The sequence below is a fragment of the Triturus cristatus genome, chromosome 8, assembly GCF_964204655.1.
Source record: "Triturus cristatus chromosome 8, aTriCri1.1, whole genome shotgun sequence".
Classification (NCBI taxonomy): Eukaryota; Metazoa; Chordata; class Amphibia; order Caudata; family Salamandridae; genus Triturus; species Triturus cristatus.
In genome coordinates, this window is record NC_140591.1 from 106,903,619 (window position 1) to 106,921,633 (window position 18,015).

The 18,015-nt window shown below is 46.2% G+C and overlaps 1 protein-coding gene across 2 annotated transcripts in view; it reads right to left on the bottom strand.

Moving 5' to 3' along the window:
- CD247 (CD247 molecule) overlaps positions 1 to 18,015 on the bottom strand; it is a 232,717-nt gene that overhangs the window by 43,432 nt on the left and 171,270 nt on the right. Inside the window, exons 5-6 of one of the 2 annotated variants that reach the window (XM_085621124.1) lie at positions 7,228 to 7,266; positions 4,790 to 4,846 (exon numbers count right to left, since the gene is read on the bottom strand). In XM_085621124.1, coding sequence (XP_085477250.1) covers positions 4,790 to 4,846; positions 7,228 to 7,266 — 96 coding nt within the window. The remainder of the gene's footprint in view (positions 1 to 4,789; positions 4,847 to 7,227; positions 7,267 to 18,015) is intronic. The other variant, XM_085621125.1, reaches the window with a different exon arrangement.

The following is an 18,015-nucleotide window of genomic DNA, read 5'->3' on the forward strand; positions in this document are numbered from 1 at the left end:
CTCGGACTACAAGTAAGGACGCGTGAGTTATATGAATGGGCCTACCTACAAACTTGGGGTGGCAGAGGCAAACCGGCTCATGGCGAGGGAAGGTAAATCATGGACTGATTCATAGCGGTTGGCATTTGGAATTGAGGGGATTTCACTGAATGTCATCTCTCTGGGCATACGATGGCTGAGGTCTTGCCGTATATCTCTGTGGCTGATGGTGTGATAAAGGACCCAACCGGGCAGCTGGCCTGAAAAGTAGTCCAAAGGCGGTAGCTCGATGATACTCCTTGCTAATACATTACTGCCTTCATAACCAAATAGCACATTTTGGGCCCTGGAAAGAAATCAAAAATTGACTACAACAGTCTCCACCCCGATCTATCCTACCAGGCCCAATCCAAGAAACGTTCGAATGAATAATATGTTATTGGCCTGTGAGGAACTCGCTATGCTGCGTGAGCCAGCTCAGTGTTTTATTAAAGGGCTCCTCATATGACTTGCTCTGGCCTGCACGCAAATGCGTGACTCTAGTTAAGATTGCTAAGTAGGAGCATGATTCTGAGGGAAGATTTATTATTGGTAAGTTTGGGCTTCCAATACGACCAATAGAGCCAGTGTTAAAGGGGACTTTCCCCCTGGTGCGTTCCCTGCTTTGCTATAATGCGATTTTCCTGATCGTATAGGAGGAGGAGACAAGCGGTGAGCACCAGTCCGATAATGAGCCTGATAAGAAGGATCAACTGCTGGTCATGGCTCTAGGAGGGTGGATGCCATGGGACTAGAAGTGCACTCTGGGAAGACAGGGTTAAGAGCTGTACATGTCAGCACGAGGATATAGACCTCGATGGGGGTAAGAACAACTATTTTACTGGTCTGCTTGCATATTAGAGAGCACAATGTTGTGAAGGAGCGAAGGGGGTTAAAAAAATAGGTCTATGGCGGTACAGACGTGTACAAGAGCATAGTTTAGTAAGGGCAAAAAGCCTTTATATCGGTTGGGTAAGTAAACGTATGGGAAGAGAGCAAATGGCTAGATGGGGCAAAGTTTAAGGGTGCTGGCTGTCTTCGTTAGAAGAACTAGGCCTATAGGAGGAGGTCAGAATGCCAGCTGGTGCCGGTCAGGACAGCGCCCCATCCCATCCCTCCCATACTCACCCTCCTCCTTCGGGGTCATGACAGGAGGCGTGGTGCTGGTCTGACATCAGGCTCAGAGGGGGAGGGGATTTCGGGGAAGGCGTGCAGGCGGAGCCGGAAATAATGAGATCTAAATCTCTGAACCTTCAGCCACTGCCCCTGTCAGTCCCTGTCTGCCTCTCCTTTCATTCACATTCCTGACCCCCTCATGTTAGTCAGCCTCCTCCTGTCAGTTCCTCCTGCCTTCAAAATTCCTCACCCCCTCCTGCCATTCCTTCCTGCTACATCCCTGATTCCTCCCCTTCTGTCAGTGCTCCTGTCTAGCAACCGCCTCCTGTCATTCCCTCATGTCTGCCCAATCCCTGACCCCCTCTCCTGTCAGTACTCCTGCCTGACAGACTGGTTGAAAGGGTTGGCAGTGCATGCACCTGCCCTTCTTGTGCTGTAAATCACTGGGGCATGTGTCACTGTGTGCATGATTATATTCTTGCTTCAGGCACAAACCTAACCTTACACCCAGTTTTGCCAGTCACTGTCTTTGTTAGAACAGATTCACAATTGCTTTATTAACCTTCCTGCTTTCTCAAATTTTCTTGAAAATGCACCATTTGCCCACTTTTTTTTCAAAATTTTCTCGGAGGGAGAACCCCCCCAAACTCCCCTTAGATGGTTCGGGCTTGCTCGCTACACTGCATTACCATGTCGCAAAATGTTGCATGTATAAAAAGTGTGTCACCAACATGAAAAGTTTGGAAAGCTGTGTACTAGGGTATCACTTGGAAACAAAGCACATTTTGATGCCTGGGAGTGAAAATATATCACAAAACTGAGCATCTCATGGCTGATAATATGGGTGGGGCTCTGAGGAGTCTGAAAGGACAGTATGGACTTTTTGGAGTCTTCGAGACTATTAGTTATTAAGATGGTTGCACTCTTGACATTTCTTCATTACCTTGCAAACCGCCCCATATGTGCATGAGCAAGCTGGACTAGAGGCCTGAAAACTTTACTCCACTACGTCATATATGCTCATCAGAGGGGCCTTGAGCACTTTGGAGCTGCCGCTCACCAAGCTTGGTCTGAGTTTTACTCATTTTTTTAATTGTATTGCTTGATGGCGCAGATTCAGTGGCTGGCCCGGGGGTTATATGGTGGACTAACCCATGAATAGAGTCAAATGAGGATGCCAGTATCTAAAGGTGAAGTATTTGCATGTAGTCTAAACCCTAAGAGAAAGTTGACTGCACTCAATGCCATGATCTTTATGCCCTAGAGGTGTTGAGAGAGATGTGCATGCAGAACTTTGTCTACACAGTTGTATGTGCCTACCGTTCCATTGGAGGGTTACCCAGATGGCTTATGTTAATACACGGCTGCCACGCTGATACACTGGAGAGAGGCTGGATTATTGACAATTGGTGCCCTATGTCACGATGGGCACCTAACGCCCCTTGGCAGTCTGACAGAGGAGTTTGACCTTTTCCCCTCTCAGTTCCTGAACTATGGAACCTTTATATACAACATTAACTGTAAACGGGGATCCAATGCTACGGAACCAGACCCGACAAAGGTTTGCAATCAATGTTCATTGCAGGCAACAGTCACAAACTAATAACTTGATTCTATATATAATCTTACTCGAAATGACTGAATAGACTTTTAAAGACTAAAGCAAAATGGGAGATCAATCTGGTAAGTCATTCGCTGATCAAGAATGGGGAATGGTACACACACACACTTTCTCTCTCTCTCTTTAGAAGCGTCACGCTTAAATATAATCACTTCACTTACTTGCATATGACTTGTACGATGCCCTGGAGACTCAGTCTCATTCGGGGGATGGAGGACATTGGCTGTCCTAGATCTACTCCCAGTAACACAGGTTTTTACCACATGATCTGGAACTGCCAAGAGGTGCATGTATTTTGGAGAGAAGTAACTGAGAAACTGAGGCTGTCTGAGGAACGGAAGGATTGTATGTACCGGAGGCATGCCTCTTGAGCTTATATTTGAAGACAGCAACTAAAAATGCTGGAAAAAAGACTTCCAGGTCTGACACAAGTTTTGGCCAAAAGGTGCACAGCAGTGCACTGGATTAAGGGGCCCCCTTCCCAATTGGTAGATGGCGCCATGTTGTCACAAAGTGGGTCAAATCTGAAGACTAGTGTTGGATGCAGAAGAGAAAAGACACATCTGTAGCAAACCACTAGCCCATTTATGGGACCAAATCCCTTCAAACTTTAATGCCACTGCTCAAGCAGAATAAGATGGACCCCAACTGGGAACTGTGTGCACACAAGGATTTTGTCTCACCCATTCCTCCTTTGGTAAGACACTTCAGAGCGGAGCCCAGCCCAGATACTGTGGTAGAATTTATAAATGCTAATGAATCGTAAGAAGTTGTATCACGTTGTTAGTTTGTTTATGGTTACATTAATCGCACAAATAATCAATAACGATTTGCACGCCTTCTCTCATAACCGAGAATATGAATCCCATTTGTGGAGACTGCTATTAGATTCAACTAACTGTTTGCCTATGTTATGGACTTTGGCAACTACTGACTGTTGAACTATGTATCGGTTGTAATACTGGTGAGTTTATCATTAGGGAAGAAAATGAAAACAAACAAGTTTGCAATGATTACAGTTCATTGGCCAAAAGACTAGACTTCAATATTTCAAAATTCAGCTCTTGAAGGTCCTAAAATACTACACTTCACAGTTGTGCAAACTGCATTTCCAGGGCATGAGAAGTGCACTTTGAAGTCCTGAGAACCTTCAAGATGTGGCAGGACAGCAAATCAATATCCAGAAGGATACAATTTCAAGACCTCAATAACTACGCCTGAAGGACCTGAAGAAGTGCAGTGTAAGATGCTAAAGAACTCTATTTCAGGACCTTAAGGAGAGCACATCAGGATTCTAAGTACGGCACTTCAAGTCCTGAAGATTACACGTCAGTGCCTGTAGGACCACACTTCAGCATCTAAAGGACTGAACCTCTGTGTCCTGAGCACTGCACTTCAAGTCCTGAAGATTACACGTCAGTGCCTGTAGGACCATACTTCAGCATCTAAAGGACTGAACTTCTGTGTCCTGAGCACTGCACTTCAAGTCCTGAAGATTATACGTCAGTGCCTGTAGGACCATACTTCAGCATCTAAAGGGCTGAACTTCTCTGTCCTGAGCACTGCACTTTAGGTTCCTGAGGACTGATATTCAAAGCCTTAAAAAGAGCATTGAAAGTCTTGAAGCCTGCACTCCAGGACTGAATGTTAAGCCCCTGGGGACAGGCTATTGCAGCTGAAAGAGGGTTTTAAACTCGAATCTTAAACATCTAGAACATTGCTTTCCAAGGTCCCAAGAACTAAACCTAAAATCTTAGAAAACGGACATTCAGTAAAGACCTCGAGGATAAATTATTTAGTACCTACTGACCAATATTACACTTTTGAAGACACCCAAATAAACGAATTTAAATTACATTTCAGATAAAAGCAAATTTTATGCGAGGGCTAATGTTGGAAATTGATTTGCAAAAAATCAAAAGTGGAGCAGGTACAAGGATATGCACTTTTATGTGGATATTCTATGGATGATTAAATCCGACATAGTATTGAATTTAACGTTTGAACATATTATGTTATGGAGAAATGAGCTACCTCTCCTTTGATTCCGATTTCACTGTAAGCTGCGCCCATCTTGTCCTTCTGCAGAGCCTGGCATGGAAAACACAGAGAAGTTAGTGTTATTTACACTACTGGTTATTACCAGCAGCCCGTGTCATCTGGGCAGAGGTGCGTTCAATGACACCTGTTTTGAGATTCACGCCTACTAATATATCCACTGGAATCCGAAACGTAAGGAACCCGTCTAACATGAAAACACTTGTAGTATGGAGTTATTCTAGCCCAAATATATGGATCCTAAAAGGACCATTGGTGAATGATGTCTCAACATGTCTCAGAACAAACAATGGTACCTTTTAGGATGCCTGTTGTTGGTGACTGTTAGCAAGAAGAACTGGGCAGAAAAACTGTCCCTTTTGTTTGACATTGCATTTCTCACATAAGCGTCTTCTTTAAGCTGGTTCTGCTAATACATCATTATTTGCTGTGGTTCTTTATTCCAGAGGTGACCCTCAGCCATGCAGAGTGCTCTTTCTCCCAGGCTTCTGATGAATTTAAATTAAACGCTAAAATTCAGTGCAGACATTTATTGGAATGATAGATCCATATGGCACGAATTGATCAAAAAGGTATACTGTATTCATAACAATGAATTGCATATAATGTACATTCCAATGTCTTATTAAACCAATGGGTTAATATAGATCATGAGATACATTATTAAATCAATACATTAGTAGGGATGTTGGCTACATTATATGGATATGTGCTATATCATGTAGTTGAAATATAACATATTTCTTTGTAATGTCTAAAGTATTTACAATCTATGTATTCAATTTAATTTGTATGTATTTATAATGCTTTACTATTATTGGTTAACAGTAAACATAGCATATGCATTATATAATAATGTATTATAGTTCATTCAAATCAAATTACATTCAAATATTATTAAGGATATTGAGATATTTAATGTACTTCGAGAAATTTAATATGTGTAATCTCCACAAACCGAGGTTTAGCCTTAAGCTGAGAAGGTCCTTTCCTCCTCACGTCACATTTAATATGTTTCAAAATAAGCCATGATATGTCATCAGCAAAAGAGACAGTGGCAGTATATAGTGTACCTTCATGCAGCATGAGGGTACCAGTTCTCCTGCACTTTCACTGAACCCATCCAAAGTTTACCTTAGCCTGTCAATCTATTCTTCATTGTTGCCTATATCACATAGCTAATATGACAGGAATAATATTCCTGTACTTTATCAGTAATAAATGAAACCTCTGCGCTATAGGATAGTGACCACAACAGAGAATAAAGATATTGGTTGGAAAGGCCTTACCCACTCTTTTGTGGCATGCTTCCTCATTGGCCAGTCCGACCCACAATGTTAAGATGATACTAACATGGTGGTCTCAACCTCATTAGGGAGGAAGATCAGAATATTAATGTTGTGGTCATATGTGGGGTTCAGTTAATCCTAATAAAACCTAAGTATACTGTAAACACAAGGGTTTCCTTTATTTTAGGGTACACTTGGTTGGATTAAAACATAAGGATGCTAACAGGAGCTTATGTTTTGGCCTCAGTTGGATCACTCATAGGAGGGTCTAGGGCCTTTGTCAGAGCAGTCTAGGTACCCCTAGCATCAGTCACTTGTGCACCTCTTAAGGTTATGCTCGTAAGATTGAGACTTATCTGTCAGTCTAGGTACCCGCCGGTGCTCTTCATTGCTGGTGGCCGCAGCTATAGGTAAGATTTACACTTAGGTTGCTTTAGGATTAACTGGACCCCACATATGACCTAACCTACCTCCCCAATGAGGTGGAGACCACCATGTTGGTATCATCTTAACATGGTAGGTCGGACTGGCCGATGATGAAGCATGCCACAAAGGAGTGTTTTGTGTTACATGTAGAGGATGTATGGCTGGTAGACCTATAACTCCTTCTCAGTGTGACTCACATCATTATTGCCGCACTTTACTTGTGCGTGAATGTTAATTTCTGCATTTGTACATAATTCTTACTTTCCATACCTGTGCATAAGCATTGCTTTCTATACCAATGCATAAAGTATTTATGTATGTCAGTGGTACTTTTTGTGTTTGTGAATCAATGCTACCTTCTGCACACATTTCTCAAAGCCCTCACGTTCACCTCTCCTTCAAAGCTACCTTGTGAACCAGAATGTTAACGCTACCCTTGGACCATGCTACTTCTGTGCCATTGGGTATATCCTTCTATGCACCTACTTATGAATCAGTATCATCTTAGCACATTACATCTCACATCTATACCTTCTGGTAAAGACAACTTTATTTATGGTTGTGCAATGTGACCTTCTGCAAATATAAATTAATAGTTGTTCCACCGTCTTGCTGGCGCAGGTGCCCCATTACTGCCAATTTTAAGAAGGATTTTATCCTCATGGCCTTGAGTTAGTAATATGAGTTGTCTCCACTTACCGAATATACCGTGTCCTGTGGGTTCTTTCGTCTCTGCTGCTGAGAACAAGAAGAGAAATACAATGTGAATGTTCTCTTCCATGGTCGCCCTCAACCTGTAGCCACATGCTTTGAGGTAGTAGCCACAGTGATATTTTCACTCCCACCATCATACCATCCTGATACTTGAACCCTCCAGCCACGCCTACAAACCTCTGTCACTCTGCTACTTCTGGACCGTGCAGTTATCACACCCTCTCCCAGACTACTTTTCAGCATTGAAGCCCTGCCTCTCTACACCACCCCCTTACTATAGAACCTTGACCACTATCCTCAAACGTAGGTCTACCGCTCACCTCCTGGACCCTCCTAAATTCCCATTTGCAAGTTCAACCCTCAAGCGCAGGTCTACCGCTCACCTCCTGGTCCCTCCTAAATTCCCATTTGCAAGTTCAACCCTCAAGCACAGGTCTACCGTTCACCTCCTGGCCCCTCCTGAATTCCCATTCTCAGGTTCATCCCTCAAGCGCAGGTCTATCGCTCACCGCCTGGCCCCTCCTAAATCCCCATTTGCAAGTTCAACCCTCAAGCGCAGGTCTACCGCTCACCTCCTGGTCCCTCCTAAATTCCCATTTGCAGGTTCAACCCTGAGTAGCTTCCCTGCTATCTTGACTCTGTCCACCGTTTACTGCCTCCTTCCCACTCTTACGTGATCTTCCTCTGCTCGTTGAATTGTCCCTATTCAGTGGAACCCTCACTTTCATCTCAATGACTCTTGCCTACTGTGTAGCTTCGCCCCCAAAATGACCATCCAAAAACCCTAGATTATAATATAAATCCCACAAGGTGCCGACCATCACCTCCGGAAATTACAAAGGATCGGCACACCATAGCAACCGGAAACAGCTGTGTATGCCATCTTTCAATGCTCTGAGCTCTGCTCATACTTCTAGGCACTTACCTTGGCCCTCTCCTTCTGCCTCCTTTACACACTCTGGACCTCAATGCAGCCACCGAGTGAGTCTATGTCTCTCCTTTCTACTAGGTTTTGCTAAAGATAAGTGCAGACCAGTGCATCATTTGTAAAATAAATAAATAAAAAATAAGTGCCAGGGCTCTAGTCAGGAGGCCACCAACTTGCACAACACATTGCCCCTGCCATGCTGCCAATGATAGTTAACAACACAACTACTAACCATCAAACTCCTACAAGTGTGACAATTCAGACTATTCCACGTCCCCAAAGCTATAAGATTGGCTTGAGCGGCAGGTGACAGTCATTTTTCATTTATATATATCGAAATAATGATTAACTGTTCTTGTGGTCATCTTTAAATCAGCCAGACAGCGCCACCTTGTGGCAGGCTGTCACAAGCACCAGTGTCGACAATTAAGTGCTGGTGCCAAGCACTGAAAACCACCAGCTCAAATTAAGCACTGGTACATACTGAGGGCATCACTGCAGTTACTGACGTACCTGCCCCCTTTTCTCTGACTCCATCTCTGCTGATGACGTGTGTAGAGACTGTGAGTTTCATAGCAGTCGATAGTCAGAACTGGGATATCTATCTCAAATTTACAGTCTTTGTTGAGGGTTCAGACAGGAGTTTGGTGTCACTGCAGTCAATAAGCGCCTGTCTTCTCGTGACAGACGTAGGCGCAGTATGGATAATGAGTTTCATTGCAGTCAATAAACCGAGCCGGTTATCTGCTGTATCTCATTCTTAGGGACTTCGCTGCAGATATGTACAGATTGCAAGCTTCATAGTAGTCCATATGCAGAGCATGGATGCCTGTGTCGTTTTTACTGACTTTCTGTTGAGGATCTCCACAGACTGAATTTCATAGCAGTCAATAAGCTTAACTTGTGATTCCTCTATACTAAGGCTATAGGCAGGTTATCGGTTTCCTATCAGTTAATATACAGAGATGAATCTCCATTACATCCTTACTGAATACATGAAGAACTGGAATGCCTAGATCATCCTAACTGACTTTAAGGAGGTATGGAGGTCAGGGGTTACATAGCAGTCAATTTCCAGAGCTGGGGTGCCTATCTTCCTTACTGACTCTGTGATGAGACTGTATAGAGGTTGCAAGTTTCATAGCAGACAGTATGCAGAGCTATGCCATCCTTACTGACTGCGCTGAGGTTGTACAGAGGTTGGGGGTTTTATAACAGTCAATTTCCAGAGCTGGCGTGTCTATCTCCCTTACTGACTCTGTGATGAGAATGTATAGAGGCTGTGGGTTTCATTGCAGTCAGTATGCAGAGCTATGTCATCCCTAGTGACTTTGCTAAGGAGGTATAGAGGTCAGGGGTTTCATAGCAGTCAGTACGCAGAGCTATGTCATCCTCACTGACTGTGCTGAGGAGTTATAGAGGTCAGGGGTTTCATAGCAGTCAGTACACCGGGCTGTGTCATCCTCACTGACTGTGCTGAGGAGGTATAGAGGCTGCAGGTTTCATAGCAGTCAGTATGCAGAGCTGTGTCATTCTCACTGACTGTGCTGAGAAGATATAGAGGTCAGGGCAGGGTTTCATAGCAATCAGTATGCAGAGCTGTGTCATTCTCACTGACTGTGCTGAGAAGATATAGAGATCAGGGCAGGGTTTCATAGCAGTCAGTATGCAAAGCTATGGCATCCTCACTGACTGTGCTGAGAAGATATAGAGGTCAGGGCAGGGTTTCATAGCAGTCAGTATGCAGAGCTATGTCATCCTCACTGACTGTGCTGAGGAGGTATCGAGGTCAGGGCAGGGTTTCATAGCAGTCAGTATGCAGAGCTATGTCATCCTCACTGACTGTGCTGAGGAGGTATCGAGGTCAGGGGTTTCATAGCAGTCGGCATGCAGGACTGCATCATCCTCACTGAATGTGCTGAGGAGGTATCGAGGTCAGGGGTTTCACAGCAGTCGGCATGCAGGGCTGTATCATCCTCACTGACTGTGCTGAGTAGTTATAGAGGTCAGGGGTTTCATAGCAGTCAGTACGCAGAGCTAAGACATCCTCACTGACTGTGCTGAGGAGGTATCGAGATCAGAGGTTTCATAGCAGTCGGTATGCAGGGCTGTATCATCCCCACTGACTGTGGTGTGGAGATACAGAGGTCAGGGGTTTCATAGCAGTCAGTACGCAGAGCTGTGTCATACCCACTGACTGTGCTGAGGAGTTATAGAGGTCAGGGGTTTCATAGCAGTCAGTACACCGGGCTGTGTCATCCTCACTGACTGTGCTGAGGAGGAATAGAGGCTGCAGGTTTCATAGCAGTCAGTACGCAGAGCTGTGTCGTTCTCACTGATTGTGCTGAGAAGATATAGAGGTCAGGGCAGGGTTTCATAGCAATCAGTATGCAGAGCTGTGTCATTCTCACTGACTGTGCTGAGAAGATATAGAGGTCAGGGCAGGGTTTCATAACAGTCAGTATGCAGAGCTATGTCATCCTCACTGACTGTGCTGAGGAGGTATCGAGGTCAGGGGTTTCATAGCAGTCGGCATGCAGGGATGTATCCTCCTCACTGACTGTGCTGAGGAGTTATAGAGGTCAGGGGTTTCATAGCAGTCAGTACGCAGAGCTATGTCATCCTCACTGACTGTGCTGAGGAGGTATTGAGGTCAGGGGTTTCATAGTAGTCAGTACACCGGGCTGTGTCATCCTCACTGACTGTGCTGAGGAGGTATAGAGGCTGCAGGTTTCATAGCAGTCAGTATGCAGAGCTGTGTCATTCTCACTGACTGTGCTGAGAAGATATAGAGGTCAGGGCAGGGTTTCATAGCAGTCAGTATGCAGAGCTGTGTCATTCTCACTGACTGTGCTGAGAAGATATAGAGGTCAGGGCAGGGTTTCATAGCAATCAGTATGCAGAGCTGTGTCATTCTCACTGACTGTGCTGAGAAGATATAGAGGTCAGGGCAGGGATCCTGCAGTCAGTATGCAGAGCTATGTCATCCTCACTGACTGTGCTGAGGAGGTATCGAGGTCAGGGGTTTCATAGCAGTCGGCATGCAGGACTGCATCATCCTCACTGACTGTGCTAAGGAGTTATAGAGGTCTGGGGTTTCATAGCAGTCAGTACGCAGAGCTGTGTCATCCTCACTGACTGTGCTGAGGAGGTATCGAGGTCAGGGGTTTCATAGCAGTCGGCATGCAGGGCTGTATCATCCTCACTGACTGTGCTGAGTAGTTATAGAGGTCAGGGGTTTCATAGCAGTCAGTACGCAGAGCTAAGACATCCTCACTGACTGTGCTGAGGAGGTATCGAGGTCAGAGGTTTCATAGCAGTCGGTATGCAGGGCTGTATCGTCCCCACTGACTGTGCTGTGGAGATACAGAGGTCAGGGGTTTCATAGCAGTCAGTACGCGGAGCTGTGTCATCCTCACTGACTGTGCTGAGGAGGTATCGAGGTCAGGGGTTTCATAGCAGTCGGTATGCAGGGCTGTATCATCCCCACTGACTGTGCTGAGGAGTTATAGAGGTCAGGGGTTTCATAGCATTAGGTAAGCAGAGCTATGTCATCCTCACTGACTGTGCTGAGGAGGTATCGAGATCAGAGGTTTCATAGCAGTCGGTATGCAGGGCTGTATCATCCCCACTGACTGTGCTGTGGAGATACAGAGGTCAGGGTTTTCATAGCAGTCAGTACGCAGAGCTAAGACATCCTCACTGACTGTGCTGAGGAGGTATCGAGGTCAGAGGTTTCATAGCAGTCGGTATGCAGGGCTGTATCGTTCCCATTGACTGTGCTGTGGAGATACAGAGGTCAGGGGTTTCATAGCAGTCAGTACGCGGAGCTGTGTCATCCTCACTGACTGTGCTGAGGAGGTATCGAGGTCAGGGGTTTCATAGCAGTCGGTATGCAGGGCTGTATCATCCCCACTGACTGTGCTGAGGAGTTATAGAGGTCAGGGGTTTCATAGCGGTCAGTACACCGGGCTGTGTCATCCTCACTGACTGTGCTGAGGAGGTATCGAGGTCCGAGGTTTCATAGCAGTCGGTATGCAGGGCTGTATCATCCCCACTGACTGTGCTGAGGAGTTATAGAGGTCAGGGGTTTCATAGCATTAGGTAAGCAGAGCTATGTCATCCTCACTGACTGTGCTGAGGAGGTATCGAGATCAGAGGTTTCATAGCAGTCGGTATGCAGGGCTGTATCATCCCCACTGACTGTGCTGTGGAGATACAGAGGTCAGGGGTTTCATAGCAGTCAGTACGCAGAGCTGTGTCATCCTCACTGACTGTGCTGAGGAGGTATCTAGGTCAGGGGTTTCATAGCAGTCGGTATGCAGGGCTGTATCATCCCCACTGACTGTGCTGAGGAGGTATAGAGGCTGCAGGTTTCATAGCAGTCAGTACGCAGAGGTGTGTCATCCTCACTGACTGTGCTGAGAAGATATAGAGGTCAGGGCAGGGCTTCATAGCAATCAGTATGCAGAGCTGTGTCATTCTCACTGACTGTGCTGAGAAGATATAGAGGTCAGGGCAGGGTTTCATAGCAGTCAGTATGCAGAGCTATGTCATCCTCACTGACTGTGCTGAGGAGGTATCGAGGTCAGGGGTTTCATAGCAGTCGGCATGCAGGACTGCATCATCCTCACTGACTGTGCTAAGGAGTTATAGAGGTCTGGGGTTTCATAGCAGTCAGTACGCAGAGCTGTGTCATCCTCACTGACTGTGCTGAGGAGGTATCGAGGTCAGGGGTTTCATAGCAGTCGGCATGCAGGGCTGTATCATCCTCACTGACTGTGCTGAGTAGTTATAGAGGTCAGGGGTTTCATAGCAGTCAGTACGCAGAGCTAAGACATCCTCACTGACTGTGCTGAGGAGGTATCGAGGTCAGAGGTTTCATAGCAGTCGGTATGCAGGGCTGTATCGTCCCCACTGACTGTGCTGTGGAGATACAGAGGTCAGGGGTTTCATAGCAGTCAGTACGCGGAGCTGTGTCATCCTCACTGACTGTGCTGAGGAGGTATCGAGGTCAGGGGTTTCATAGCAGTCGGTATGCAGGGCTGTATCATCCCCACTGACTGTGCTGAGGAGTTATAGAGGTCAGGGGTTTCATAGCATTAGGTAAGCAGAGCTATGTCATCCTCACTGACTGTGCTGAGGAGGTATCGAGATCAGAGGTTTCATAGCAGTCGGTATGCAGGGCTGTATCATCCCCACTGACTGTGCTGTGGAGATACAGAGGTCAGGGTTTTCATAGCAGTCAGTACGCAGAGCTAAGACATCCTCACTGACTGTGCTGAGGAGGTATCGAGGTCAGAGGTTTCATAGCAGTCGGTATGCAGGGCTGTATCGTTCCCATTGACTGTGCTGTGGAGATACAGAGGTCAGGGGTTTCATAGCAGTCAGTACGCGGAGCTGTGTCATCCTCACTGACTGTGCTGAGGAGGTATCGAGGTCAGGGGTTTCATAGCAGTCGGTATGCAGGGCTGTATCATCCCCACTGACTGTGCTGAGGAGTTATAGAGGTCAGGGGTTTCATAGCGGTCAGTACACCGGGCTGTGTCATCCTCACTGACTGTGCTGAGGAGGTATCGAGGTCCGAGGTTTCATAGCAGTCGGTATGCAGGGCTGTATCATCCCCACTGACTGTGCTGAGGAGTTATAGAGGTCAGGGGTTTCATAGCATTAGGTAAGCAGAGCTATGTCATCCTCACTGACTGTGCTGAGGAGGTATCGAGATCAGAGGTTTCATAGCAGTCGGTATGCAGGGCTGTATCATCCCCACTGACTGTGCTGTGGAGATACAGAGGTCAGGGGTTTCATAGCAGTCAGTACGCAGAGCTGTGTCATCCTCACTGACTGTGCTGAGGAGGTATCTAGGTCAGGGGTTTCATAGCAGTCGGTATGCAGGGCTGTATCATCCCCACTGACTGTGCTGAGGAGGTATAGAGGCTGCAGGTTTCATAGCAGTCAGTACGCAGAGGTGTGTCATCCTCACTGACTGTGCTGAGAAGATATAGAGGTCAGGGCAGGGCTTCATAGCAATCAGTATGCAGAGCTGTGTCATTCTCACTGACTGTGCTGAGAAGATATAGAGGTCAGGGCAGGGTTTCATAGCAGTCAGTATGCAGAGCTATGTCATCCTCACTGACTGTGCTGAGGAGGTATCGAGGTCAGGGGTTTCATAGCAGTCGGCATGCAGGACTGCATCATCCTCACTGACTGTGCTAAGGAGTTATAGAGGTCTGGGGTTTCATAGCAGTCAGTACGCAGAGCTGTGTCATCCTCACTGACTGTGCTGAGGAGGTATCGAGGTCAGGGGTTTCATAGCAGTCGGCATGCAGGGCTGTATCATCCTCACTGACTGTGCTGAGTAGTTATAGAGGTCAGGGGTTTCATAGCAGTCAGTACGCAGAGCTAAGACATCCTCACTGACTGTGCTGAGGAGGTATCGAGGTCAGAGGTTTCATAGCAGTCGGTATGCAGGGCTGTATCGTCCCCACTGACTGTGCTGTGGAGATACAGAGGTCAGGGGTTTCATAGCAGTCAGTACGCGGAGCTGTGTCATCCTCACTGACTGTGCTGAGGAGGTATCGAGGTCAGGGGTTTCATAGCAGTCGGTATGCAGGGCTGTATCATCCCCACTGACTGTGCTGAGGAGTTATAGAGGTCAGGAGTTTCATAGCAGTCAGTACACCGGGCTGTGTCATCCTCACTGACTGTGCTGAGGAGGTATCGAGGTCCGAGGTTTCATAGCAGTCGGTATGCAGGGCTGTATCATCCCCACTGACTGTGCTGAGGAGTTATAGAGGTCAGGGGTTTCATAGCATTAGGTAAGCAGAGCTATGTCATCCTCACTGACTGTGCTGAGGAGGTATCGAGATCAGAGGTTTCATAGCAGTCGGTATGCAGGGCTGTATCATCCCCACTGACTGTGCTGTGGAGATACAGAGGTCAGGGGTTTCATAGCAGTCAGTACGCGGAGCTGTGTCATCCTCACTGACTGTGCTGAGGAGGTATCGAGGTCAGGGGTTTCATAGCAGTCGGTATGCAGGGCTGTATCATCCCCACTGGCTGTGCTGAGGAGTTATAGAGGTCAGGGCAGGGTTTCATAGCAGTCAGTATGCAGAGCTATGTCATCCTCACTGACTGTGCTGAGGAGGTATCGAGGTCAGGGGTTTCATAGCAGTCGGCATGCAGGACTGCATCATCCTCACTGACTGTGCTGAGGAGTTATAGAGGTCTGGGGTTTCATAGCAGTCAGTACGCAGAGCTGTGTCATCCTCACTGACTGTGCTGAGGAGGTATCGAGGTCAGGGGTTTCATAGCAGTCGGCATGCAGGGCTGTATCATGCTCAGTGACTGTGCTGAGTAGTTATATAGGTCAGGGGTTTCATAGCAGTCAGTACGCAGAGCTAAGACATCCTCACTGACTGTGCTGAGGAGGTATCGAGGTCAGAGGTTTCATAGCAGTCGGTATGCAGGGCTGTATCGTCCCCACTGACTGTGCTGTGGAGATACAGAGGTCAGGGGTTTCATAGCAGTCAGTACGCGGAGCTGTGTCATCCTCACTGACTGTGCTGAGGAGGTATCGAGGTCAGGGGTTTCATAGCAGTCGGTATGCAGGGCTGTATCATCCCCACTGACTGTGCTGAGGAGTTATAGAGGTCAGGGGTTTCATAGCAGTCAGTACACCGGGCTGTGTCATCCTCACTGACTGTGCTGAGGAGGTATCGAGGTCCGAGGTTTCATAGCAGTCAGTATGCTGGGCTGTATCATCCCCACTGACTGCTGAGGAGATACAGGGGCACGTCTGTTGTTTCTTCATCTGAACGGTATAGACAAGTATTCAGAAAACAATCATCTAAAAACCATTACTGGCATTCAGTAGAAAACATACTGATAAGGCATTTTCGAAAACTTGAAAAACAAACACTGGGAAAGCTAATTGGTCTTGTCTCACCTGCAAGCAAATGAGTAATTTGGAAATGTTGGCAATGAAACTGCTGGGAATGAAGGTGGAAATTAAAGCTAAACGCAAACTTATTTTTTCCCCAGTAAATTCAGCCGAGCACATAATAAATGTGATGTCATCACGCCAGGCGATGCACTAAACCACAACATGCAGTTTAATTTAAAAGTTATGCTTTATCTAAGGCCGTGTCCAATCTTTCTTTTACTCCTGCTTTTCTGTGGCTTTTTGATTTTGTATGTACAGTGTAGGTTTACTTTTTTTGTACGCACTCGTTTGCAGATTTCCGTAAGTGCTGTTTACAGTAGGCTGTGGTTGCCATGTCACGTTGTCAGCCGCCTGTTATACTCCAGTGTTCTATACATTGAGGGCAAAGTTGATAAAAATGAATAATAAAGTAAAATAAGTTTTCTTGTGGCACCTGCGACCCATTAGATCCAGTCTTTTCTTTGCTTTTGGCCCTTTCTCTGTCAGTGTCAACGGCGTATCCACAAAATGAGCCGACGCACGACAATAACATGACATGAAAACTGCTGCCTGCAGGCAGTGGTCGAAGTGGGGAAAAAAAAGTAGGGGAACTGTGGGCGGAGACTCAGGGGGCGGGACTAACCCAAGGTTTGGATTAGTGGGCGGAGTCGGAGGTGTGGCTAGAAATAGCAAAACATACCAATTTTTGAACGTTTGGCATTTCACTGACCAGTTACAGCTTATAACGTTATTTAATTCAAAGAATCAATAAACATGTTTATTTGAGGTTTAATATATAAGTTGTTTATATTTAATTCATTTACAATGTGGGACATGTTTCCAATCACAGAATATTCCAAATACGCTTATTAGTGGAATCATAAGCCATTTGTCTCCGAGCCATGCAGTTTCATTCATCTGTACTTCTCCTCCCTTTTTCTAACCATTTCTGAACATAAAATTCAGGTTTAAATTCTATGACAGGTGGCCCCACGATAGCTATGAACATTGTAGAAGACAGACGATTGATTGATATTCTGTTCCGCAGTGGTGTGAGCACATCATTCATTACACTAAAGCCCCGTTCACATTCAGCAGTTGAGGTACAAAAGGTGTTTATAATGTGCATTAATGGTTTCAGGCTTTCAGAGATGCAATTTTTATTTTGTTTGTACTCTCTGAAACCAAGGATGTACTGCCTGGTCTCAAATACATGCAACCTGCTACAAAGGTTTTGTAATTCTCCCTCACCGTATAAGATGTCTACTGGATCTGGCCAATAAACTGGTTGTAGGAGTTTCATTCTATGTACTAACTCTTTGTATTCGATTTCATCATTGTTTGTGGTTGTGCATCTAGAAACATTTGATGCATTAGACATTGTCATCCTTTTTCGCAGGTTATTTGCTAAGCTCCTAAAGAACTGTGCCCTATTGATGCTATTTGTGAGCTTAGGGACATGTTTATGGGAATGGTGGCGCAGGGCAGCACAGCAAGTTACTTTGCTGCGCTGCCCTGCGTCACAGGGAAAGGGCGGGAATGTGCCGTATTTATCCAATATGGTGCATTCCGGTCTTTTCCCCCTGCACTGGCGCCATTTCGACAGCCTAGCTTCAACGCAGGCACACTTGCCCCATGGTGCAAGGGTGCAAGGGTGCCTCCTTTGCATGCAGGATTGTTTTTGTGCAGGAAGGGGCACCTTCCTGTACAAAAACAATCCTGAGAGGCTTTTTCATCTTTCTATGTGGGCTGCAGAATAAAGCACAGTTTGAAAGAGGAAAAAGCAAGGAGAAATAAAGATATTTCTCCTAGTTATGCCTCCTCTGGGGTAGCGCAAGATTTTGCCGCATTCCCAGGATTACAAGTCTTTGTCAATCTATGAATGCGTCAAAAACCGTGGGGGTTGTGTGGGAGACTTTTA